Below are 23497 nucleotides of genomic sequence, written 5' to 3'. Positions count from 1 at the left end.
CCTCCAACAAATGCCCCCCCCCCAGCCTCCCAACCCGGCCTCCGCCGTCCTCCAGCCTCCCCCCCCCCTCCAAGCCATGCAGCAGCCCCCTCCCCAAAAGGGAGGCCGCCTCCTCCCCCAGCAGCCTCCCCCCCTCCAAATCAAGATCCTGCCCCCCCCCCGGCCTCCACCTCCCAAATTTGGGCCTCCCCGAGGCCCTCCACCACGGGGGGGGGACCCCAAAATTCGGCCTCCGCCCCCCAGGAGGCCGCCGGGCAAGGGGGGGGCAGAGCCGGGGCGGCCTCGCCGGAGGCCGTGGAGATGATCGCCGGGGACGTGGTGCCGGAGGTAATGTGGAGGGGGGGGTTTTGGGGGAAATTTGGGGATTTGGGGGAAAATTGGGGGGTTGGGGGGGTTAGGGGGGTTTGGGGGGGTTTGGGGGGGGTTTGGGGGGGAATTGGGAAAATTTGGAGGGAATTTGGGGGAAAAATTGGGAAAATGTGGGGGAAAAATGGGGGAAATTGGGAAAATTTGGAGGGAATTTGGGGGAAAAATTGGGAAAATTTGGGGGTTTGGGGGAAAAATGGGGGAAATTTGGAAGTTTCCGGGATTTGGGGGAAATTTCAGGGGTTTGGGGGAAATTTGGGGGAAATTTGGTGATTTGGGGGAAAAATTGGGAAAATTTGGGGGAAAAATTGGGAAAATTTGGGGGAAATTTCGGGGATTTGGGGGAAATTTGGAGGGATTTGGGGGAAATTAGGGGGATTTGGGGGAAAATTGGGAGAATTTGGAGGAAAATTGGGAAGATTTGGAGGGATTTGGAGGGATTTAGGGGAAAAATGGGGGAAATTTGGAAATTTCAGGGATTTGGGGGAAATTTGGGGGAAATTTCGGTGATTTGGGGGAAACTTCAGGGATTTGGGGGAAATTTGGAGGGATTTGGGGGAAAATTTGAAGGGATTTGGGGGAATTTAGGGAAAAAATGGGGGAAATTTGGAGGGATTTGGAGGGATTTAGGGGAAAAATGGGGGAAATTTGGAAATTTTGGGGGATTTGGGGGAAAATTGGGAGAATTTGGGGGAAAATTGGGAGAATTTGGGGGAAAATTTGGAGGGATTTGGAGGAATTTAGGGGAAAAATGGGGGAAATTTGGAAATTTCAGGGATTTGGGGGAAATTTGGAGGGATTTGGGGGAAATTTGGGGGAAATTAGGGAGGTTTGGGGGAAATTTGGAGGGATTTGGGGGAAAATTGGGAAAATTTGGGGGAAATTTCGGGGATTTGGGGGAAATTTCAGGGATTTGGGGGAAATTTCAGGGATTTGGGGGAAATTTGGAGGGATTTGGGGGAAAATTGGGAAAATTTGGGGGGATTTGGAGGGATTTAGGGGAAATAATGGGGGAAATTTGGAAATTTCAGGGATTTGGAGGAAATTTCAGGGATTTGGGGGAAATTTGGAGGGATTTGGGGGGAAAATTGGGAAAATTTGGGGGAAAATTGGAGGGATTTGGAGGGATTTAGGGAAAAAATGGGGGAAATTTGGAAATTTCAGGGATTTGGGGGAAATTTCAGGGGTTTGGGGGAAATTTGGTGATTTGGGGGGAAATTGGGAAAATTTGGGGGAAATTTTGGGGATTTGGGGGAAAATTGGGAAAATTTGGGGGAAAATTGGGAAAGTTTGGAGGGATTTGGAGAGGTTTAGGGGAAAAATGGGGGAAATTTGGAAATTTCAGGGATTCGGGGGAAATTTCAGGGGTTTGGGGGAAAATTGGAGGGATTTGGGGGAAAATTGGGAAAATTTGGGGGAAGTTTCAGGGATTTGGGGGAAATTTTGGGAATTTGGGGGAAGTTTCAGGGATTTGGGGAAATTTGGATGGATTTAAGGAAAATTAGGGGAGAAAATTGAGAAAATTTTGGAGATTTGGGGGAATTTGGGAGAAAATTGTGAGAATTTGGAGGGATTTGGGGAAAAAATGGGGAAATTTGGGGGGTTTGGGGGAAATTTGGGGGAAAAATAGGGAAATTTGGGGGATTAGGGGGAAATTTGGAGGGATTTGGGGGAAAATTGGGAAAATTTGCAGGGATTCTGGGGAAATTTGGGGGAATTTGGAGAGATTTGGGGGAAATTTGGGGGAATTTAGGAATTCCTGGATGGATTTTGGGGTCTTTTGGAGGGATTTTGGGGTCTCTTTGAGGGATTTTGGGGTCACTTTGAGAGATTTTGGGGTCTTTTGTAAGGATTTTGGGGTCTTTTGGAGGGATTTGGGGGTCATTTAGTGGGATTTTGGGGTCTTTTGGAGGGAATTAAGAATTCCTGGGTGGATTTTGGGGTCACTTTGAGGGATTTTGGGGTCCCTTTGAGGGATTTAGGAATTCCTGGGTGGATTCTGGGGTCCCTTGGAGGAATTTTGGGTTCTTTTGGGAGGGATTTAGGAATTCCTGGGTGGATTTGGGGGTCATTTAAAGGGATTTTGGGGTCACTTTGAGAGATTTTGGGGTCCCTTTGAGGGATTTGGGAATTCCTGGGTAGATTTTGGGGTCATTTAGAGGGATTTTGGGGTCTTTTGGCGGGATTTTGGGGTCTTCTGGCAGGATTTTGAGGTCTTTTGGAGGGATTTAGTAATTCCTAGATAGATTTTGGGGTCATTTAAAGGGATTTTGGGGTCTCTTTGAGGGATTTATGAATACCTGGGTAGATTTTGGGGTCTTTTGGAAGGATTTTGGGGTCACTTTGACAGATTTTGGGGTTTCTTGAAGTGATTTAAGAATTCCTGGGTGGATTTTGGGGTCTATTTGAGGGATTTTGGTGTCTTTTGGAGGGATTTAGTAATTCCTGGGTATATTTTGGGGTCATTTAGAGGGATTTGGGGGTCATTTAAAGGGATTTTGGGGTCACTTTGAAGGATTTCTGAACTCCTGCCTGGATTTTGGGTCCTTTTAAGGTCCTTTAGGATCTCCTGGACCCCTTTTAGGATCCCCCATCACTCCTTTAACACCTCCAACCCCCCAAAAAACCCTAAAACCCCAATTTTTCCGTCCCCCCCCCCAGGTGGAATCCCCCACCCCGATGTCCCTGGAGCTGGTGGCCGAATCCCCGGCCCCCGGCCCCGAATCCCAGGAATTCCTGGGGGCATTTTGGGGTCTTTTTTAGGGATTTTGGGGGCATTTTGAGGGATTTTGGGGTTTCTTTAAGCGATTTAGGAATTCCTGGGTGGATTTTGGGGTATTTTTTAGGGTTTTTGGGGTCTTTTTTTAGGGATTTTGGTGTCCTTTGGAGTGATTTAGGAATTCCTGGGTGGATTTGAGGGTCTCTTTGAGAGATTTTGGTGTCTTTTGTAAGGATTTTGGGGTCATTTAGTGGGATTTTGGGGTCTTTTGGAGGGAATTAAGAATTCCTGGGTGGATTTTGGGGTCACTTTGAGGGATTTTGGGGTCCCTTTGAGGGATTTAGGAATTCCTGGGTGGATTCTGGGGTCTCTTTGAGGGATTTTGGGGTCTTTTGGAGGGATTTAGTAATACCTGGGTAGATTTTGGGGTCTTTTGGAAGGATTTTGGGGTCACTTTGAGGGATTTAGGAATTCCTGGGTGGATTTTGGGGTCATTTAGAGGGATTTGGGGGTCATTTAAAGGGATTTTGGGGTCACTTTGAAGGATTTCTGAACTCCTGCCTGGATTTTGGGTCCTTTTAAGGTCCTTTAGGATCTCCTGGACCCCTTTTAGGATCCCCCATCACTCCTTTAACACCTCCAACCCCCCAAAAAACCCCAAAACTCCCTTTTTTTTCCTCCCCCCCCCAGGTGGAATCCCCCACCCCGATGTCCCTGGAGCTGGTGGCCGAATCCCCGGCCCCCGGCCCCGAATCCCAGGAATTCCTGGGGGCATTTTGGGGTCACTTGGAGGGATTTTGGGGGCATTTTGAGGGATTTTGGGGTTTCTTTAAGTGATTTAGGAACTCCTGGGTGGATTTTGGGGTCTTTTAGAAGGATTTTTGGGTCACTTTGATGGATTTTGGGGTCTCTTTGTGGGATTTAAAGATACCTGGGTGGATTTTGGGGTCTCTTTGAGGGATTTTGAGGTCACTTTGAGAGATTTTGGTGTCTTTTGTAAGGATTTTGGGGTCTCTTGGAGGGATTTTGGGGTCTTTTGGAGGGATTTAGTAATACCTGGGTAGATTTTGGGGTCTTTTGGAAGGATTTTGGGGTCACTTTGAGGGATTTAGTAATTCCTGGGTAGGTTTTGGGGTCTCTTGGAAGGATTTTGGGGTCATTTAGAGGGATTTTGGGGTCGTTTGGAGGGATTTGGGAATTCCTGGGTACATTTTGGGGTCATTTAAAGGGATTTTGGGGTCTTTTGGAATGATTTTGGGGTCCCTTTGAGGGGTTTAGGAATTGCTGGGTGGATTTTGGGGTCTTTTGGTGGGATTTGGGGGTCTTTTGGCGGGATTTGGGGGTCTTTTGGAGGGATTTAGGAATTCCTGAGTAAATTTTGAGGTATTTTGGAAGGATTTTGGGGTCTTTTTGCGGGATTTTGGGGTTTCTTTATAGGATTTCTCAACTCCTGCCTGGATTTTGGGTCCTTTTAAGGTCCTTTAGGATCTCCTGGACCCCTTTTAGGATCCCCCATCACTCCTTTAACACCTCCAACCCCCCAAAAAACCCTAAAACCCCAATTTTTCCGTCCTCCCCCAAGTGGAATCCCCCACCCCGATGTCCCTGGAGCTGGTGGCCGAATCCCCGGCCCCCGGCCCCAAATCCCAGGAATTCCTGGGGGCATTTTGGGGTCACTTGGAGGGATTTTGGGGGCATTTTGAGGGATTTTGGGGTTTCTTTAAGTGATTTAGGAACTCCTGGGTGGATTTTGGGGTCTTTTAGAAGGATTTTTGGGTCACTTTGATGGATTTTGGGGTCTCTTTGTGGGATTTAAAGATACCTGGGTGGATTTTGGGGTCTCTTTGAGGGATTTTGGGGTCTTTTGGAAGGATTTTGGGGTCTCTTTGAGGAGTTTTGGTGTCTTTTGGAGGGATTTAGTAATTCCTGGGTAGATTTTGGGGTCTTTTGGCAGGATTTTGGGGTTTTTGTAATGATTTTGGGATCTCTTAGAGGGAATTAGGAATTCCTGGGTGGATTCTGGGGTCTCTTTGAGGGATTTTGGGGTCTTTTGGAGGGATTTAGTAATACCTGGGTAGATTTTGGGGTCTTTTGGAAGGATTTTGGGGTCGCTTTGAGGGATTTAGTAATTCCTGGGTGGATTTTGGGGTCATTTAGAGGGATTTTGGGGTCATTTAAAGGGATTTTGGGGTTTCTTTATAGGATTTCTCAACTCCTGCCTGGATTTTGGGTCCTTTTAAGGTCCTTTAGGATCTCCTGGACCCCTTTTAGGATCCCCCATCACTCCTTTAACACCTCCAACCCCCCAAAAAACCCCAAAACTCCCTTTTTTTTCCTCCCCCCCAGGTGGAATCCCCCACCCCGATGTCCCTGGAGCTGGTGGCCGAATCCCCGGCCCCCGGCCCCGAATCCCAGGAATTCCTGGGGGCATTTTGGGGTCACTTGGAGGGATTTTGGGGTCTTTTGGGAGGATTTTGGGGTCCCTTTGAAGCATTTAGGAATTCCTGGGTGGGTTTTGGGGTCTCTTTGGGGGATTTTGGGGTCTTTTGGAAGGAATTTGGGGTCACTTTGAGGGATTTTGGGGTTTCTTTAAGTGATTTAGGAATTCCTGGGTGGATTTTGGGGTGACTTTGAGAGATTTTGGGGTCTCTTGTAAGGATTTTGGGGTCTCTTGGAGGGATTTAGGAATTCCTGGGTAGATTTTGGGGTCCTTTAGAGAGATTTTGGGGTCACTTTGAGGGATTTATGAATACCTGGGGTGAATTTTGGGGTCTCTTGGAAGGATTTTGGGGTCATTTAGAGGGATTTTGGGGTCACATTGAGAGATTTTGGGGTCTTTTGGAAGGATTTTGGGGTCTCTTGGAGGGATTTTGGGGTCACATTGAGAGATTTTGGGGTCTTTTGGAAGGATGTTGGGGTCTCTTGGAGGGATTTTGGGGTCTTTTGGAGGGATTCAGTAATTCCTGGGTAGATTTTGGGGTCATTTTAAGGGATTTTGGTGTCCCTTTGAGGGATTTATGAATACCTGGGTAGATTTTGGGGTCACTTTGAGGGATTTTGGGGTCAATTTGAGAGATTTTGGGGTCCCTTTGAGAGATTTCGGAATTCCTGAGTAAATTTTGAGGTATTTTAGAAGGCTTTTGGGGTCCTTTGGAGGGATTTGGGGTCACTTTGCAGGATTTTGGGGCCATTTAAGGGCCTTTAGGATCTCCTGGACCCCTTTTAGGATCCCCCATCACTCCTTTAAGACCCCAAAACCCCTAAAACCCCCAGAACTTCCCCAAAAAACCCCAAAACTCCCTTTTTTTTCTCCCCCCCCAGGTGGAATCCCCCACCCCGATGTCCCTGGAGCTGGTGGCCGAATCCCCGGCCCCCGGCCCCGAATCCCCCCGACCCCGTTGCGTGCGTTCGGGGTGCGACAACCCCCCCGTGCCCAGCTCCGACTGGGACAACGAGTACTGCAGCAGCGAGTGCGTGGTCAAACACTGCCGGTAAGACCCCAAAAAAAACCCTAAATCCCCCTTTTTCGCCCCAAAACCCTCCCCGTCCTCCCCGCCCTATAAAAAACCCCGTAACTCGCCCCCGTTTCCGCCCCCAGGGACGTCTTCCTGGCCTGGCTGGCCGCCCGCAACGCCAGCACCAGCGTGGTTTTCGTCAAATAAGCCGGGTTTCGCCCCAAAAATCCACGCCCGCCACCCCAAAAGCCGAAGAAAACCCCGATGCGCCTTTTGGGGTAAATTCTCCCCGTTTCGAGCCAAACCAAAAACCTCCATCCCCCTCCTTCGCCTTCCCCACGCCCCGAAACCTCCCCACCCCAAATCTCAGCACCCCAAAACCCGACATCGACCCTAAAAATGTTATTTTCCCTAAAAAAAAAACACGTCCCCGTTCCCTAAAAACCCCAAATTTATTAAAATTCGCCCCGCCCTTGACTTTTTTCCCCCTTTTTTCACATATTTTTGGGTTTGGAGATGATCCCGTCGGGGTAATGCTGCTTGAACTGCGCCACCACATCGGGGTCGAGCAGGTGGATCCCGTCCAGCTGGTTCCCCAAGGTGATCCTGGGGCGAAAAAGGGCTTTTTTGGTTAAAATCCTAAAAAAAAAGGTTAAATGGGGCGGAAAAGGGTTTATGGGGTCGCTCACCAGTTGGGCTGGACGTTATGGGGTCGCCCAAAAAGCTCGATTTTTCGGGTGCCGGGGGAGAGGCGCTCGATCATCCCGTAAATCTCATCGGGTTTATGGCTGGTGGAGCGAACCTATAAAGGGGATTTGGGCTCAGTTTGTAGGATTTTGGGCCATTTGGGGGCGTTTTGGGGTTTTTCCACTCGCCTCGGCCACGATGACGTCGCAGTCCAAGCCCCGGTTGAAGCCTTGGGGGTTTCCCTTCACCCCGACCTGGAGGGGAATAAAAATTTGGGGTTTTTAGCGGGGTTTTTGGGGTGGTTGGGGGCGTCTCGAGAAGATTTGGGGTCGTTTCGGGCGGATTTGGCGCCGTTTTGGGGTCTTGAGGGCACTTCGGGGTGGTTTAGGGCTGTTTTGGGGGCGTTTGGGGGAAATTCTGGAGGTTTTGGGGTCGTCTCAGGGATTTGGGGGCATCCCAAAGGGGTTCGGGGGCATTTTGGGGGGGGTTTGGGGCCGTTTTGGGGTTGTTTCGGGCCATTTTTGGGTTGTTTGGGGCCATTTTAGGGGGATTTGGGGCCATTTTGGGGTATTTGGGGCCATTTTGGGGTCGTTTGGGGGCCATTTTTGGGGTCTTTTTGGCGTCCATTCCTGAGGGTCCTTTTTTGGCGTCGATTTTGGGGTCTTTTGGCGTCGATTTTGGGGTCTTTTGGCGTCGATTTTGGGGTCCTTTTGGGGTATTTTGGGGTCTTCTAAGGCTATTTTATTTTTCTGGGGTATTTTAGGGCCATTTTGGGGTCTTTTGGGGTCAACTTTTGGGTATTTTGGGGCCATTTCAGGGTCTTCAGAGGTCATTTTGGGTTTTTGGGGGGTATTTTGGGTACATTTTGGGGCCGTTTTGGGTTCTTTTGGGGTCACTCTTTTTTAGAGGTCTTTAGGGGCAGTTTTGGGGTCTTTAGGGGCCATTTTTGGGGTCTTTCAGGGCCATTTGGGGATCTTTAGGAAACATTTTATTTTCCTGGGGTATTTTGGGTCTGTTTTGGGTCAATTTCTGGGTCTGTTTTGGGGTGTTTTGGGGCCGTCTTCAGTTCTTTTGGGGCCACTCTTTTTTAGAGGATTTTTGGGGCTGTTTTGGGGTCTTTAGAGGCTATTTTGGGGTCTTTAGGAACCATTTTATTTTCCTGGGCTATTTTGGGTCCATTTTGGGGTCAATTTTAGGGTATTTTGGGGCCATTTTGGGGTCCATTTTTGGGTACTTTGGGGCCACTCCTTTTTAGAGGACTTTCAGGGCCATTTTGGGGTCTTTTGTGAGCATTTTGGGGTCTTTAAGGGCCATTTTGTATTCCTGGGGTATTTCAGGTCCATTTTGGGTCAACTTTGGGGTTCATTTTTGGGTATTTCGGGGCTGTTTTGGGTTCTTTTGAGGCCACTCTTTTTCAGAGATCTTCAGGGGCCATTTTGGGGTCTTTAGGGGCCGTTTTTGAATCTTTAGGAATCGTTTTATTTTCCTGGGGTATTTTGGGTCCATTTTGGGTTTAATTCTTGGGTATTTTGGGGCCATTTTGGGGTTCATTTTTGGGTATTTTGGGGCCGTTTTGGGTTCTTCTGGTGGCAATGTTTTTTAGACGTCTTCAGGGGCCATTTTGGGGTCTTTAGTGCCCATTTTTGCCCTCTTTCGGGGCCATTTTCGCCTCTTTAGGAACCTTTTTTTTCCGTGGGACATTCCGGGTCCATTTTGGGTCCATTTCATGGTTGATTTTGGGGTATTTTGGGGCCATTTTGCGTTCTTTTGGGGCCACTCTTTTTTAGAGTTCTTTAGGGGCCGTTTTTGGGTCGTTAGGGGCTGTTTTTGGTGTCTTTCAGGGCCATCTGGGGATTTTTAGGAAACATTTTATTTTCCTGGGGTATTTTGGGTCCGTTTTGGGTCTGTTTTGGGTCCATTTTGGGGTATTTTGGGGCCGTTTTGCGTTCTTTTGGGCCCGTTCTTTTTTTAGACATCCTCAGGGGCCATTTTTGGGTCTTTAGCGGCCGTTTTTGGGGCGTTTCAGGTCCTTCGGGGGATCTTTAGGAACCGCGTTTTTTTCCTGGGGCACTCCGGGTCGATTTTGGGTCCGTTTCGGGGGATTTTGGGGCCGCCTACCAGGCAGTGCTCCTTGCCGTGGTTGAGCCAGTGGCCGGTGCGGCCGGTGCGGATGATGCGCTGCAGCTGATTGGTCTTCACCCAAATGATCTCGTCCACCCTCTCGTACCTGGATGGTCGGGGGCGTGGCCAGAGAGGGCGTGGTCACGAAGCGGGCGTGGCCTAAAAGGGCGTGGTCAAAAAAGGGGGCGGGGCTTCCGGGTACTCACCCCCAGAGGTTGAGGCACTCGCGGCCCAGCTCCATCGCCCTGTTCAAAGAGGTCGACCATGGAGGTCCAATTAGGGAGGTTAATTAAAAAAGGACCTCCTGGAGGTCTAATTAAGGAGGTTAATTAATGAGGAGCTCCAGGAGGACCTCCTGGAGGTCCAATTAAGGAGGTTAATTAAAGAGGACCTCCAGGAGGTCAAAAAGAAGAGGTCGACCATGGAGGACCTCCATGAGGTCAACCATGGAGGACTTCCTGGAGGTCCAATTAGGGAGGTTAATTAAAAAGGACCTCCTGGAGGTCTAATTAAGGAGGTTAATTAATGAGGAGCTCCAGGAGGACCTCCTGGAGGTCAAAAGGAAGAGGTCAACCATGGAGGACCTCCAGGAGGTCCAATTAGGGAGGTTAATTAAAAAAGGACCCCCTGGAGGTCCAATTAAGGAGGTTAATTAATGAGGAGCTCCAGGAGGACCTCCTGGAGGTCCAATTAAGGAGGTTAATTAAAAAAGACCTCCAGGAGGACCTCCAGGAGGTCAAAAGGAAGAGGTCAACCATGGAGGACCTCCAGGAGGTCCAATTAAGGAGGTTAATTAAAAAGGACCTCCTGGAGGTCCAATTAAGGAGGTTAATTAATGAAGAGCTCCAGGAGGACCTCCTGGAGGTCCAATTAAGGAGGTTAATTAAAGAGGACCTCCAGGAGGACCTCCAGGAGGTCAAAAGGAAGAGGTCAACCATGGAGGACCTCCAGGAGGTCCAATTAGGGAGGTTAATTAAAAAAGGACCCCCTGGAGGTCCAATTAAGGAGGTTAATTAATGAGGAGCTCCAGGAGGACCTCCTGGAGGTCCAATTAAGGAGGTTAATTAAAAAGGAGCTCCAGGAGGACCTCCAGGAGGTCAAAAGGAAGAGGTCGACCATGGAGGTCGACCATGGAGGACTTCCTGGAGGTCCAATTAAGGAGATTAATTAAAAAGGACCTCCTGGAGGTCCAATTAAGGAGGTTAATTAATGAAGAGCTCCAGGAGGACCTCCTGGAGGTCCAATTAAGGAGGTTAATTAATGAGGAGCTCCAGGAGGACCTCCAGGAGGTCAAAAGGAAGAGGTCGACCATGGAGGACCACCAGGAGGACCTCCAGGAGGTCCAATCCAGGTTGAGCTTCAAGAGAACCTCCTGGAGGCCCAAATTAGGAGGCCAACCAAGGAGGATCTCCAAGAGGATCTCCAAGAGATCCAACCAAAGAGGATCTCCAAAAGAACCTCCAGAAGGCCAACCAAAGAGGATCTCCAAGAGATCCAACCAAGGAAGATCTCCAAGATGACCTCCAAGAGGTCCAACCAAGGAGAACCTCCAAGAGGATCTCCAAGAGATCCAACCAAAGAGGATCTCCAAGAGATCCAACCAAGGAGACCTCCAAAAGAACCTCCAAGAGGTTCAACCAAGGAGAACCTCCAAGAGGATCTCCAAGAGATCCAACCAAAGAGGATCTCCAAGAGATCCAACCAAGAAGACCTCCAAGAGGACCTCCAGAAGGTCAACCAAGGAGGATCCCCAAGAGGTCCAACCAAGGAAGACCTCCAAGAGAACCTCCAAGAGATCCAACCAAGGAAGACCTCCAAGATGACCTCCAAGAGCTTCAACCAAGGAGAACCTCCAAGAGGATCTCCAAGAGGTCCAACCAAAGAGGATCCCCAAGAGATCCAACCAAGGAGACCTCCAAGATGACCTCCAGAAGGCCAACCAAAGAGGATCTCCAAGAGAACCTCCAAGAGATCCAATCCAGGAGAACCTCCAAGAGGATCTCCAAGAGATCCAACCAAGGAAGACCTCCAAGAGGTTCAATCCAGGAGGATCTCCAAGAGAACCTCCAGAAGGCCAACCAAAGAGGATCTCCAAGAGATCCAACCAAGAAGACCTCCAAGAGGATCTCCAAGAGATCCAACCAAAGAGGATCTCCAAAAGAACCTCCAGAAGGCCAACCAAAGAGGATCTCCAAGAGGTCCAACCAAGGAAGACCTCCAAGAGGATCTCCAAGAGGTCCAACCAAAGAGGATCTCCAAGAGATCCAACCAAAGAGGATCTCCAAGAGGTCCAACCAAGGAAGATCTCCAAGAGAACCAACCAAGGAAGACCTCCAAGATGACCTCCAAGAGGTCCAACCAAGGAGAACCTCCAAGAGCTCCACCCAAAGAAGATCCCCAAGAGCTCCACCCAAGGAGGACCTCCAAGAGGACCTGGAGGTGTCCCCCCACTCACCTCCCGGTGACCCAGAGGAAGAGGAAGCCCTCGTCCTGCAGGACGGGGATGTTGAGGCGCCGCATCTCGTCGTCGGTCAGCGTGCCGTAGGGCAGCTCCATGTGGATGTCCCAGGGCGGGTCGGCCATCACCACCGCGAACTTGCCCAGGATGCTGACGTCCAGGTAGCGGATGTCGCAGCAGATCCACTGCCAGGAGAAGAACGGGGTGAAAAAACGTCCCCATGGAGGTCTACCAGCATCAAAACTCCAGTTTGGGGTGAAAAACGCCCTCTCGGAGGTCTACCAGCATCAAAACTCCAGTTTGGGGTGAAAAACGCCCTCTCGGAGCTCTACCAGCATCAAAACTCCAGTTTGGGGTGAAAAACGTCCTCTCGGAGGTCTACCAGAAAAGGTAGGTTCTATTTGGGGTGAAGAACGTCCCCATGGAGGTCTACCAACATTGTAACTTCAATTTGGGGTGAAAAACGTCCTCATGGAGGTCCATCATCGCCATCATAGGTCCCATTTTGGGTGAAGAACACCCCGATGGAGGTCCACCACCACCATAACTCCAATTTAGGATGAAGATACACCCAAATGGAGATCTACCACCATCTTGAATTCTACTTTTGGGGATGAAAAACATCCAAATGGAGGTCCACCACCACCATAAGTCCAATTTAGGACGAAAATACACCCAAATGGAGGCCCACCACCACCATATCACCAATTTAGGATGAAAATACATCGTGATGGAGGTCCACCACCATCTTAGGATGAAGATACATCCAAATGGAGGCCTACCACCATCTTAGCTCCAACTTAGGACGAAAATACACCCAAATGGAGATCTTCCACCACCATAACTCCAATTTAGGACGAAAATACATCCAAATGGAGGTCCACCACCATCTTAACTCCAATTTAGGACGAAAATACACCCAAATGGAGGTCCACCACCATCTTAGGATGAAGATACAACCAAATGGAGGTCCACCACCACCATAACTCCAATTTAGGATGAAGATACACCCAAATGGAGGCCCACCACCATCATATCTCCAATTTAGGACGAAAATATGACCCCATGGAGGCCCACCACCATCTTAGGATGAAGATACAACCAAATGGAGGCCTACCACCATCATATCTCCAATTTAGGATGAAGATACACCCAAATGGAGGTCCACCACCATCTTAACTCCAACTTAGGATGAAGATACATCCAAATGGAGGCCCACCGCCACCATATCTCCAACTCAGGCTGAAGAACGTCCCCCCGGGATCCCCTACCTGAGGCGGGAAGAGGCGGTCGGCGCCGGCGTCGGGCTGCGGCCGGGCGAGCTCCTGGCCGTGGTCGCGGCCGGGCGGCGCGGCGGCCTCGGCGCCGGCGGCGGCGGCGGCGGCGGCCTCGGCGCAGGCGTCGATCTCGTAGTGGACGTACTTGCAGGTGTCCATGTGGAAGCAGGTGTTGAGGAAGGAGCAGTCGCCCAACGACTCGTCCGTGTGCTTGTTGATGATCCTCCTGGTGGCCCGCCAGAAGGTGACGACCCCCAACGAGACGTTTTGGGTCAAAACGCGACGATTTTGGGGGTGTTTTCTCACCGATTTTTGGGTGTTTTTTGGGTGTTTTCTCACCGGAAGTGGAGCTTGCGGCACGGCCGCTCGGCGCCCGTGGCCTTGACGCACTCTTCCTTGGTGCCGTGGTCGCAAAACTCCTGGACCTGCGCCCGGCCCCGCGAGCGGAACTTCTCCACGATGGACTGCTCCTTGGCCGTGGTGGTGTTGAGGAGCTCCAGGATCTCCTGGCTCACCTGGAAAAGGGGACGGGAGACCCCCGTGGGGGCGTCTACGGGGTTTTTTTGGGGGTTTTTGAGGGTTTTTTGGGGGTTGGTGCAGCTTGGCGGGAGATCAACGGTTTGGTTCGTTGAGGTTTTGGGGTGAAAACATCTCAAGGACCTCAACCTTTGATGTCCCTCAAGACTTTTGGGGTGAAACCATCTAAAAAACCTCAACTCTTGATGTTCCTCAACACTTTTGGGGTGAAACCATCTAAAAAACCTCAACTCTTGAGGTTCCTCAAGGTTTTGGGGTGAAAACATCTCAAAAACCTCAACTCTTGAGGTTCCTCAAGATTTTTGGGGTGAAACCATCTGGAGAACCTCAACCCTTGATGTTCCTCAAGATTTTTGGGGTGAAACCATCTCAAGAACCTCAACTCTTAATGTTCCTTGAGGTTTTGGGGTAAAAATATCTCAAGAACCTCAACTCTTGATGTTCCTCAACACTTTTGGGGTGAAAACATCTCAAGAACCTCAACCGTTGATGTTCCTTGAGGTTTTGGGGGTGAAAACATCTCAAGAACCTCAACTCTTGAGGTTCCTCAAGACTTTTGGGGTGAAACCATCTCAAGAACCTCAACTCTTGATGTTCCTTGAGGTTTTGGGGTGAAAACATCTCAAGAACTTCAACCGTTGATGTTCCTCAAGATTTTTGGGGTGAAACCATCTCAAGGACCTCAACCGTTGATGTTCCTCAAGATTTTTGGGGTGAAAACATCTCAAGAACCTCAACTCTTGATGTTCCTCAAGATTTTTGGGGTGAAAACATCTCGAGAACCTCAACCCTTGATGTCCCTCAAGGTTTTTGGGGTGAAAACATCTCAAGAACCTCAAGTCTTGAGGTTCCTCAAGATTTTTGGGGTGAACCCAACTCTTTCTTGAGGTTTTTCTTGGTAGAACCTCAAGAACCTCAACCCTTTAGATGCCACCAAGACGTCCCTGAAGACTTTTGGGTTAAACCCAACCATTTCTTGAGGTTTTTCTTGGTAGAACCTCAAAAACCTCAACCTTTTAGATGCCACCAAGACGTCCCTCAAGACTTTTGGGTCAAACCCAACTCTTTTCTTGACTTCTTCTTGGTAGAAACTCAACCTCTGAGGTGCCACCAAGACGTCCCTCAAGACTTTTGGGTTCTTTGGGTTGAACCCAACTCTTTTTTTGACTTTTTCTTGGTAGAACCTCAAAAACCTCAACCCTTTAGATGCCACCAAGACGTCCCTCAAGACTTTTGGGGTCAACCCAACTCTTCCTTTGACTTTTTCTTGGTAGAACCTCAAGAACCTCAACCCTTTTGGTGCCACCAAGCCATCCCTCAAGACTTTTGGGTCAAACCCAACTCTTTCTTGAGGTTCTACCAAGAAATGTTGAAGAACCTCAACCTTTTAGGTGCCGCCAAGCCATCCCTGAAGACTTTTGGGTTGAACCCAACTCTTTCTTGACTTTTTCTTGGTAGAACCTTAAAAACCTCAACCCTTTAGATGCCACCAAGCCGTCCCTCAAGACTTTTGGGTCAAACCCAACTCTTTCCTTGACTTTTTCTTGGTAGAACCTCAACATTTTTGGTGCCACCAAGCCATCCCTGAAGACTTTTGGGTTGAACCCAACTCTTCCTTCAACATTTTCATGGTAGAACCTCAAGAACGTCAACACTTTTGGTGCCACCAAGACGTTCTCCAAGACTTTTGGGTCAAGCCCAACTCTTTCCTTGACTTCTTCTTGCTAAAACCTCAACCTTTGAGGTACCACCAACCCCCCCGAGATGCCACCAACGCCCCCCAAACCCTTTTCACCACCGTCCAACCTTCTTGCTCTGCTGCTCCTTGGTGGACTGCTGGCTGAGCAAACTCTCAATCTCCAAATCCACGTCGGACGCTTGCTTCCGCGACTTTTTGGCCGACTCCTTCCCGATTTCGGCGGCCGAACCGGCGCCGCCGGGGCCACCGGGGCCACCGGGGCCACCGGGGTCTTGCTCGGCTCGCCGTTTCCTCCCGGGGCCGTCGGCGTCGCCGTCGCCGGGCCGTTCGGCGCCGGTCATGGCGGCCAACTTGGAGTGGTCGGCGTAGGTCACCAGGGTGGGCCCCTCGGCCAGCAGCCCCCGCCGCACCTCGATCAGCTCCTGGGCGGCGAATTTCTGCAGCAGGCTCTCCACCGTCCGCGGGGCCGCCGGCGCATCGGGCTGGTTGGGGCGAAATCGCGGGATTTTGGGACTTTCTGGGAATTTTTTCGATTTTTTTTGGATTTTTTTTGGATTTTTTTGCATTTTTTTTGCTTTTTTTTGGCATTTTTGGGGCTTCGTTTGGGCATTTTGGGTGGGATTTTGGGGTTTCCATGCGCAAGGTGGACGGCGTCTATAAATATGGGAAATCTGGGGAGATTTGGGGCTTTTTCAGGATTTTTTCCTTTTTTTTTGGATTTTTTTTGCATTTTTTTTGCATTTTTTTCGCATTATTGGGGCTTCGTTTGGGCATTTTGGGTGGGATTTTGGGGTTTCCATGCGCTAGGTGGTCGGCGTCTATAAATATCGGAAATTTGGGGGGATTTGCGGCTTTTTTTGGATTTTTATCAATTTTTTTTTTTGGAATTCTGGGGATTTTTTATTTTTTTTTGCCTTTTTTGTGCTTATTTTTTGGATTCTTGGGGATTTTGGGGGCTTGGTTTGGGGATTCTCCGTTGATTTTGGGTCTACCGTGCGCTAGGTGGTTGGCGTCTACAAGTGTAGGAAATATGGGGGAATTTGGGGGCTTTGGGGGGATTTTATTTTATTTTATTTTTTATTTTTTGATATTTTTTTGATTTTGGGGGAATTTGGGGGGGATTTTTGGGAGATTTTGGGGGATTTGGGGGAGATTTTGGGGTGTTTTGGGGCTTGGTTTGGGGAGTTTGGGTTGATCTTGGGTCTACCGTGCGCTACGTGGTCGGCGTCTACAGGTAAGGGAAATTTGGGGGGATTTGGGGCTTTTGGGGGATTTTTTATTGATTTATTGATTTTTTTGATTTTTTTTTTTGCGTTTTAGGGGATTTTGGGGGCTTGGTTTGGGGATTTTGGGGCTTCTTCGGGGGATTTTGGGTGGGATTTGGGGGCTACCGTGCGCTAGGTGGTCGGCGTCTACAAGTGGGGGAAATTTGTGGGGATTTGGGGTCCCCTTGATATATTTTGGGTGAAATTTCAGCTATTTTGGGTCCCTTTGGTACATTTTGAGTGGAATTTCAGCTATTTTGGGTCCCCTTGGTTTACGTTGGTGGGGGTTTTGGCGATTTTGGGTCCTCTTGATCCATTTTGGGTTGGATTGTAGCTATTTTGGCGTCCCCTTGGTCTGTTTTGGGTGGGTTTTCAGCAATTTTGGGTCACTTTTGTGCCTTTCGAGTGGGATTTTGGCGATTTTGGGTGGGATTTCTGCTATTTTGGGGTCCCCTTGGTCTATTTTGGGTGGGATTTCAGCTATTTTGGGGTCCCTTTGGTATATTTTGGGTGGGATTTCGGCTACTTTGGGGTCCCTTAGGTGTATTTTGGGTGAGATTTCTATCATTTTGGGTCCCCTTGGTCTATTTTGGGTGGGATTTCAGCTATTTTGGCATCCCCTTGATATATTTTAGGTGGGATTTCTGCCATTTTGGGTCCCCTTGGTCTATCTTGGGTGGGATTTCGGCTATTTTGGGTGGGATTTCTGCCATTTTGGTGTCCCTTTGGTATATTTTGGGTGGGATTTCAACAATTTCAGGTTCCTTCGGTGAATTTTGGGTGGGATTTCTGCTACTTTGGGGTCCCTTTGGTATATTTTGGGTGGGATTTCAACAATTTCAGGTCCCTTTGGTGAATTTTGGGTGGGATTTTGGCTATTTTGGGTATCTTTGGTTCATTTTGGCTGGGATTTCTGCCATTTTGGGGTCCCCTTAGTATATTTTGGGTGGGATTTCAACAATTTCAGGTCCCTTCGGTGAATTTTGGGTGGGATTTTGGCTATTTTGGGTCCCTTTGATGCATTTTGGGTAGGATTTCTGCCATTTTGGGTCCCTTTGCTGCATTTTGGGTGGGATTTCTCCCATTTTGGGGTCCCCTTCGTATATTTTGGGTGGGATTTCTGCCATTTCGTACCCCTTGCGTGCACTTTACGCGCGATTCCTCCCCTATCCCCCCCCCTCCCTCTACCCTAGGTGCACCCGGGACCCCTTTCACCCCCTTTATTATCAAATTTGGGGTTTCCAACCCAAAAAAAAAAAATAAAAACCCCAAACTCACGGCAGCGATGGCTCGGCAGATGGCGGCGGCGTCGGTGGGGAGGGGCAGGGCCAGGTCGGCGAGGTGCAGCAGCAGGCGCCGCTCCAGCGCCGGGTCGGGGGCCAAATCCTCTTCCCCCCCAATTTGGGGGCTGCCCCCCCCTCCCAAAATTCCCCCTCCCCCCCCCCCTCCTCCCCCTCCCCCCCCGTCCCCCAAAAAGCCGGGCCCCGAGGGGGGGGGGGGGGCAGGGCTGGAGGTGCGGGGAGGGGGGGGGAGGGAGGGGGCGGCGTGGCGGGGGTCTGCTGCTGCTGGGGGGGGGAGAAAAGGGGTGAAATCCCACTGAATTGCCCCAAAATCCCACTAATTCCACCAAAATCCCACTAATTCCCAAAAATCCCACTAAATTGCCCTAAAATCCCACTGAATTGCCTCAAAATCCCACTAATTGCCCAAAAATCCCACTGAATTGCCTCAAAATCCCACTAATTGCCCCAAAATCCCACTAATTGCCCCAAAATCCCATTGAATTGCCCCAAAATTCTACTGAATTACCCTAAAATCCCACTGAATTGCCTCAAAATCCCACTGATTCCCAAAAATCCCACTGACTTGCCCCAAAATCCCACTGAATTGCCCCAAAATCCCACTGGATTGCCCTAAAATCCTACTGAATTACCCTAAAATCCCACTGAATTGCCCCAAAATCCCACTGAATCCCCTCAAATCCCACAGAATCCCCCCAAAAAACCCAACTCCCCCTAAACCCCCCTTAAGCCCCCCAAATCCCCCCAAACCCACCCAACTTCCCCTAAATCCCCCCAACCCCCCCATAAAGCCCCCAAATTCCCCCTAACCCCCCCAAATCCCCCTTAAACCCCCCTAAACCCTCCAAATCCCCCAAATCCCCCCTTAAATCCCCCAAATCCCCCCAAACCCTCCTTAAATCCCCCAAATCCGCCCTAAATCCCTCCAAACCCCCCTTAAACCCCCCAAATTCCCCCTAAACTCCCCCAAATCCCCCCCAATCCCCCTTAAACCCCCCTAAATCTCCCCTAACACCCCCAGCCCCCCCTTAAATCCCCCTAAATCCCCCATATGCCCCTCAAACCCCCCCAACACCCCCTAAACCCCCAAAATTCCCCTGAATCCCCCCAAACCCCCCTTAAACCCCCCAAATCCCCTCCAACTCCCCCCAAACCCCCCAAAATCCCCCAAATCCCCCCCAAAACCCCCCAAATCCCCCCCTTTTCCCCCCTCACCCAAGGGGTCCTGCTTCCTCCGCCGCTGCAGCCTCTCCCTCAGGGAGTCGAGCTGCTTCTTGTGGGCCTGGATCGAGCTCCAGGTGTCCGACATCGCCCCCGCCGCCCCCCGGGGGCCTCTGCCCCCTGCCCGGGCCTCTCCCCCCCGGCCCCGGCCTCCCCGAGCCCCTTCACGGCCTCCCCGAGGCCTCCCCGAGCCCTCCCCGCCGCCTCCTCCCTGCAGGCCGCGAAGCCGCGCCCGCCATCTTGGAAGCGGGCGTTGCCACGGCAACCGCCGCCATTTTGTCTCCCGGGCCCTATTTCCCGAGCCGCGTTGCCGTGGCAACGGGCGCCATTTTTGTTACTGGCAGCGGGCTCCGGAGCAACGCGCGCCTTTTTTGCTTGGCGGCCGCCATCTTGGAGCCGGGCGTTGCCACAGCAACCGCCGCCATTTTGTTTCTGGTTCCCCAACGGGCGCCATGTTGGTTACTGGCAGCGGGTGCCCGCCATTCTGGGTTCCCGCCCCGCCCCGTTGCCATGGCAACGCCCGCCGCCGCGCGCTGTGATTGGCTCTTCTCCCCATACCCGCCGCCATTTTGGAGACGGGCAACGTCGCCCCCGCCGCCATCTTGCGTGAGGGCAGCCGCCGCCATCTTGTGAGCGAGCGGCGCCCCCCTGAGGGGGAAGAGGGGACAAGATGGCGGCGGCCGCCCCCCCCACCCCTAAAAACGCGCTTTTTCGCCCCAAAAAAGCACTTTTTAACCACAAAACCCACTTTTTAACCCCCCAAAAACGCTTTTTAAGCCCGAAATTAAAAGCGAGAGGCGGAGATAGAGTGAGGAAACGGCTTTAATAGGGCCCCAAGCCCTCGCTCTATGCTATCGGGGGGGATTTTGGGGTGAAAAGAGGGGATTTTGGGGGCTGGAGGGGGTTTGGGTGGAAAAAGGGGGATTTTGGGGTGCGGGGGGACGGGTGCAGCCCCTCCCCACCGCACCCCATTTGTTTAATTAGGGTTAATTAGGTCGCGGCGTCCTCGTCCTGGGGGGCTCCTGTGGGAGGTTAGGGGGGTGAAGACCCCAAAATTTTACCCTAAAATCCCCCAAAATAGCATTTGGGACCCCCCAAAATCCCCCAATTCCCCCCCAAATGCCCCAAGTCCCCCCTCAGAAACCCAAATAAACCCCCAAAACCTCCCCAAATCCCCCCAAAATACCCCCCAGACACCCCAAAAAAACATTTGGGGCAACCCCAAATCCCCCAATTCCCCCTTAAAATCCCTCAAAACCCCCAATAAACCCCAGAAGCCCCCCAAATGCCCCCCCACTCTCCCCCAGAGTCCCCCCAAAACCCATTTGGGGCACCCCAAATCCCCCCAAATCCCATCCGGGACACCCCAAATCCCCCAAATCCTCCCCAAAATCCCATCTGGGACACCCCAAATCCCCCAAATCCACCCCAAAATCACATCTGGGGCAACCCAAATCCCCAAAATCCACCCCAAAATCCCATCTGGGGCACCTCAAATCCCCCAAAACCCCCAAAATCCCATCTGGGACACCCCAAATCCCCCAAATCCTCTCCAAAATCCCATCTAGAGCATCCCAAATCCCCCAAATTCCCCCCAAAATCCCATCTGGGACAACCCAAATCCCCCAGATCCACCCCAAAATCCCATCTGGGACACCCCAAATCCCCCAAACGCCCCCAAAATCCCCCAATTCCCCCCCAAATCCCATCCAGGACTCCCCAAATCCCCCCAAAATCCCATCTGGGACACCCCAAATCCCACAAATTCCCCCCAAAATCCCATCTGGGACACCCCAAATCCCCCCAATTCCCCCCAAAATCCCCCAATTCCCCCCCAAAATCCCATCTGGGACACCCCAAATCCCCCCCAACCCCCTCCCCGACCCCAAATCCCCCCGAAATCCCCCCAAAATCTTTCCTTACCTGGCCGTGCCCCTACTCCTCCCCCTTCCCCTGTTTTTGGGGGGGTCCCTCGGGGTCTTCTGGGACCCCCCCGGGCTCTTGGGGTCCCTCGGGGGTCCCCGGGGGGGTCTCAGGGGGTCCCCGTTGGGGTTTCGGACCCCAAAAGCAGACGGGAAAAGTCCCCTGGTTCCATCGCTGGGGGGGCTGGGGGGGGAAAGGGGGGGTCAGCACCCTAAATTTTGGGGGTGGGGACCCCAAAAAGGGCCCTAAAGGGGTTGGGGGCAAAAATTGGTAGTGGGGGAGCTCGAAAATGATGGGAAAAGGGGAAAAATCCCTAAAGTTTTTATGAAGGGGGGGCATTGACCCCAAAATATTTAAGTGGGGAGACCCCAAAAATTTAAATTGGGGGACCCCAAAAACTTAAATTGAGGGACCCCAAAAAAATTAAATTGGGAGAATTCTATAAAAAAAAAATTAAATAGGGAGAATTCCCCCCAAAAAAACTTAAATGGGTGGAAATACCCCAAAAAAACATAGGTTGGGGGACCCCAAAAGTGTTTAAATGGGGAGAATCCACTCAAAAATACTTAAATGGGGGGAAATTGCCCCAAAATCTTACGCTGGGAGACCCCAAAAACCTTATATGGGGAGGATCTTCCCCAAAAATACTTAAATGGGGGAAATTTCCCCAAAAATCTTAACTAGGGAGACCCCCAAAATAATTAAATGGGGGGAAATCTCCCCAAAACATAGGTTGGGAGACCCCAAAAATCCTAAATAGGGAGGAACCCCCCAAAAAAACTTAAATGGGGAGAAATTGCCCCCAAAAAAACTACATTTAGAGACCCAAAAAAAATTAATTGGGGGTAAATCTCCCCAAAATCTTACATTGGGAGACCCCAAAAAAACGTAAATAAGGGAAATTCCCCTAAAAAAAAACTTAAATGTGGGGAAATCGCCCCAAAAAATTACATTTACAGACCGAAAAAAAACTAAAATGGGGAAAATTCCCCCAAAAATATTAAGTAGGGCAAATCATCCCTAAAATTTTTGGGGTAAAACCCCCAAAAATGGGATTTTTGGGCACCCCAAAACCCTCCTTACCCGCTTCCTGGCGGCCTCGCAGCCTCCGTCCTGGCGGCCTTCCTCCCGGCCTCCTCCTCCTCCTCCTCCTCCTCGGGCCTCCGATTTGGGGTCCCCCCGGTTTTGGGGTCCCCCCCTTACTTCCTCCTCCTCCTCTTCCTCCTCCTCCTCTTCCTCCTCGTGCCGGAGGCCGCCGGCCTCTTCCTCCTCCTCCTCCGAGCCTTCCTCCTCCTCCTCTTCCTCCTCCTCCTCTTCCTCCTCCTCATTTTTGGGATTTTGGGCTCCCCCTCCCAAAATCCGAGCCTCCGACCCCAAAATTTGCCCCTCCGACCCCAAAATCTGCCCCTCCGACCCCAAAATTTGAGCCTCCGACCCCAAAATCTGCCCCTCCGCCCCCAAAATTTGCCCCTCCGCCCCCAAAATCCGGGCCTCGCCCCCTCCGCCGGCCTCCTCCAGCCTCTCCCGGCAGAGGGGGCAAGAATTTGGGGTCCCGGCCCCCCCCCGGGACCTCGCCCCCACCCCAAAATTCGGCCGCCCGCACCCCTCGCACCGATGCCGGCGCCCCCCGGGGTGGAGGTCGCGGTGAGGGGGGGGAGGCCGGGGCCGGGTCAAAGCCCGGCGGCAAACGGGGCACTGGGGGCGGGGGGAGGGCGTTAATTGGGGGTTGGGGGGTGTTAATTGGGGGTTGGGGGGCGTTAATTGGGGGTTTGGGGGCGTTAATTGGGGATTTGGGGGCGTTAATTGGGGGTTGGAGGTCATGGGTTGGGTGGTAGAGGCCGGTTGGGTGGTGGAGGACGTCAACCGGGGGTTGGGGGGCGTTAATTGGGGGTTGGGGGGCGTTAATTGGGGGTTGGAGGTAATTAACTGGGGGTTGGGGGTCGTTAATTGGAGGTTTGGGGTCATTAATTGGGAGTTGGAGGGCGTTAGTTGGAGGTTGGGGGGCGTTAATTGGAGTTTGGGGGGCGTTAATTGGGGGTTGGAGGTCGTTAATTGGGGGTTGGGGGGCGTTAATTGGGGGCTGGGGGGCGCTAATTGGGGGTTGGGGGGCGTTAATTGGAGGTTCGGGGGTGTTAATTGGGGGTTGGGGGGCGTTAGTTGGAGGTTGGAGGTCGTTAATTGGGGGTTGGAGGTCGTTAATTGGAGGTTTGGGGTCATTAATTGGGAGTTGGAGGGCGTTAATTGGAGGTTGGAGGTCGTTAATTGGGGGTTCGGGGGCGTTATTTGGAGGTTGGGGGGCGTTAATTGGGGGTTGGAGGTCATTAATTGGGGGTTGGAGGTCATCAGTTGGGCGTTGGCCAACGGTTGGGTGTTGTTGGCCAACGGTTGGGTGTTGTTGGCCATCAGTTGGGTGTTGTTGGCCATCGGTTGGGCGTTGGCCATCAGTTGACCACCGTTGGCCAACGGTT

The 23497-nt window shown here is 51.2% G+C and overlaps 2 protein-coding genes and 1 long non-coding RNA gene across 4 annotated transcripts in view; 1 reads left to right on the top strand and 2 right to left on the bottom strand.

Moving 5' to 3' along the window:
* TOX4 (TOX high mobility group box family member 4) overlaps nucleotides 1-7017 on the top strand; it is a 12663-nt gene extending 5646 nt beyond the window's left edge. Inside the window, 4 exon segments of the mRNA XM_082780410.1 lie at nucleotides 8-274; nucleotides 277-327; nucleotides 6407-6576; nucleotides 6684-7017. Of these exon segments, the coding sequence (XP_082636536.1) occupies nucleotides 8-274; nucleotides 277-327; nucleotides 6407-6576; nucleotides 6684-6747 (552 nt within the window). The 3' untranslated portion in view covers nucleotides 6748-7017.
* Nucleotides 6974-19217, bottom strand: METTL3 (methyltransferase 3, N6-adenosine-methyltransferase complex catalytic subunit). Of its 2 annotated transcripts, none has more exons than XM_082780367.1 (11): nucleotides 19101-19217; nucleotides 17863-18146; nucleotides 15427-15801; nucleotides 13423-13598; nucleotides 13078-13309; nucleotides 11804-11991; nucleotides 9555-9593; nucleotides 9346-9454; nucleotides 7416-7481; nucleotides 7230-7342; nucleotides 6974-7146 (listed from the first exon to the last, which is right to left on the bottom strand). In XM_082780367.1, exons 1-11 carry the CDS (start codon nucleotides 19192-19194, stop codon nucleotides 7035-7037), a joined length of 1788 nt encoding a protein of 595 aa, XP_082636493.1. In that variant the 5' UTR covers nucleotides 19195-19217; the 3' UTR covers nucleotides 6974-7034. The 2 variants fall into 2 exon arrangements, with proteins under 2 accessions (XP_082636493.1, XP_082636492.1); XM_082780366.1 differs by having other exon boundaries at nucleotides 17863-18149; nucleotides 19101-19215.
* Nucleotides 19218-20103: 886 nt separating this feature from the next.
* On the bottom strand, nucleotides 20104-22343 carry LOC309888326. Its single transcript, XR_014319142.1, has 3 exons — nucleotides 22113-22343; nucleotides 21030-21212; nucleotides 20104-20128 (listed from the first exon to the last, which is right to left on the bottom strand). It is a non-coding gene; the product is annotated as an uncharacterized lncRNA (long non-coding RNA).
* Nucleotides 22344-23497: the final 1154 nt, after the last annotated feature.

The sequence above is a fragment of the Aythya marila genome (genome assembly GCF_965140915.1).
Source record: "Aythya marila genome assembly, chromosome: 28".
Lineage (NCBI taxonomy): Eukaryota > Metazoa > Chordata > Aves > Anseriformes > Anatidae > Aythya > Aythya marila.
The sequence above is the reverse complement of the archived record's forward strand: the minus strand, read 5'-3'. Positions and strand labels throughout refer to the sequence as shown.

What these genes read in the sequence shown, in the direction of transcription:
- METTL3 (XM_082780366.1), bottom strand. Translation starts at nt 19,194, where the DNA reads ATGTCGGACACCTGGAGCTCGATCCAGGCCCACAAGAAGCAGCTCGAC. An exon ending in ACGGCAAGGAGCACTGCCTG is followed by an intron (nt 7,482 to 9,345) that starts GTAGGCGGCCCC and finishes ATTCCCCTCCAG; the next exon opens with GTCGGGGTGAAGGGAAACCC. An exon ending in GCGACGTCATCGTGGCCGAG is followed by an intron (nt 7,343 to 7,415) that starts GCGAGTGGAAAA and finishes TCCCCTTTATAG; the next exon opens with GTTCGCTCCACCAGCCATAA.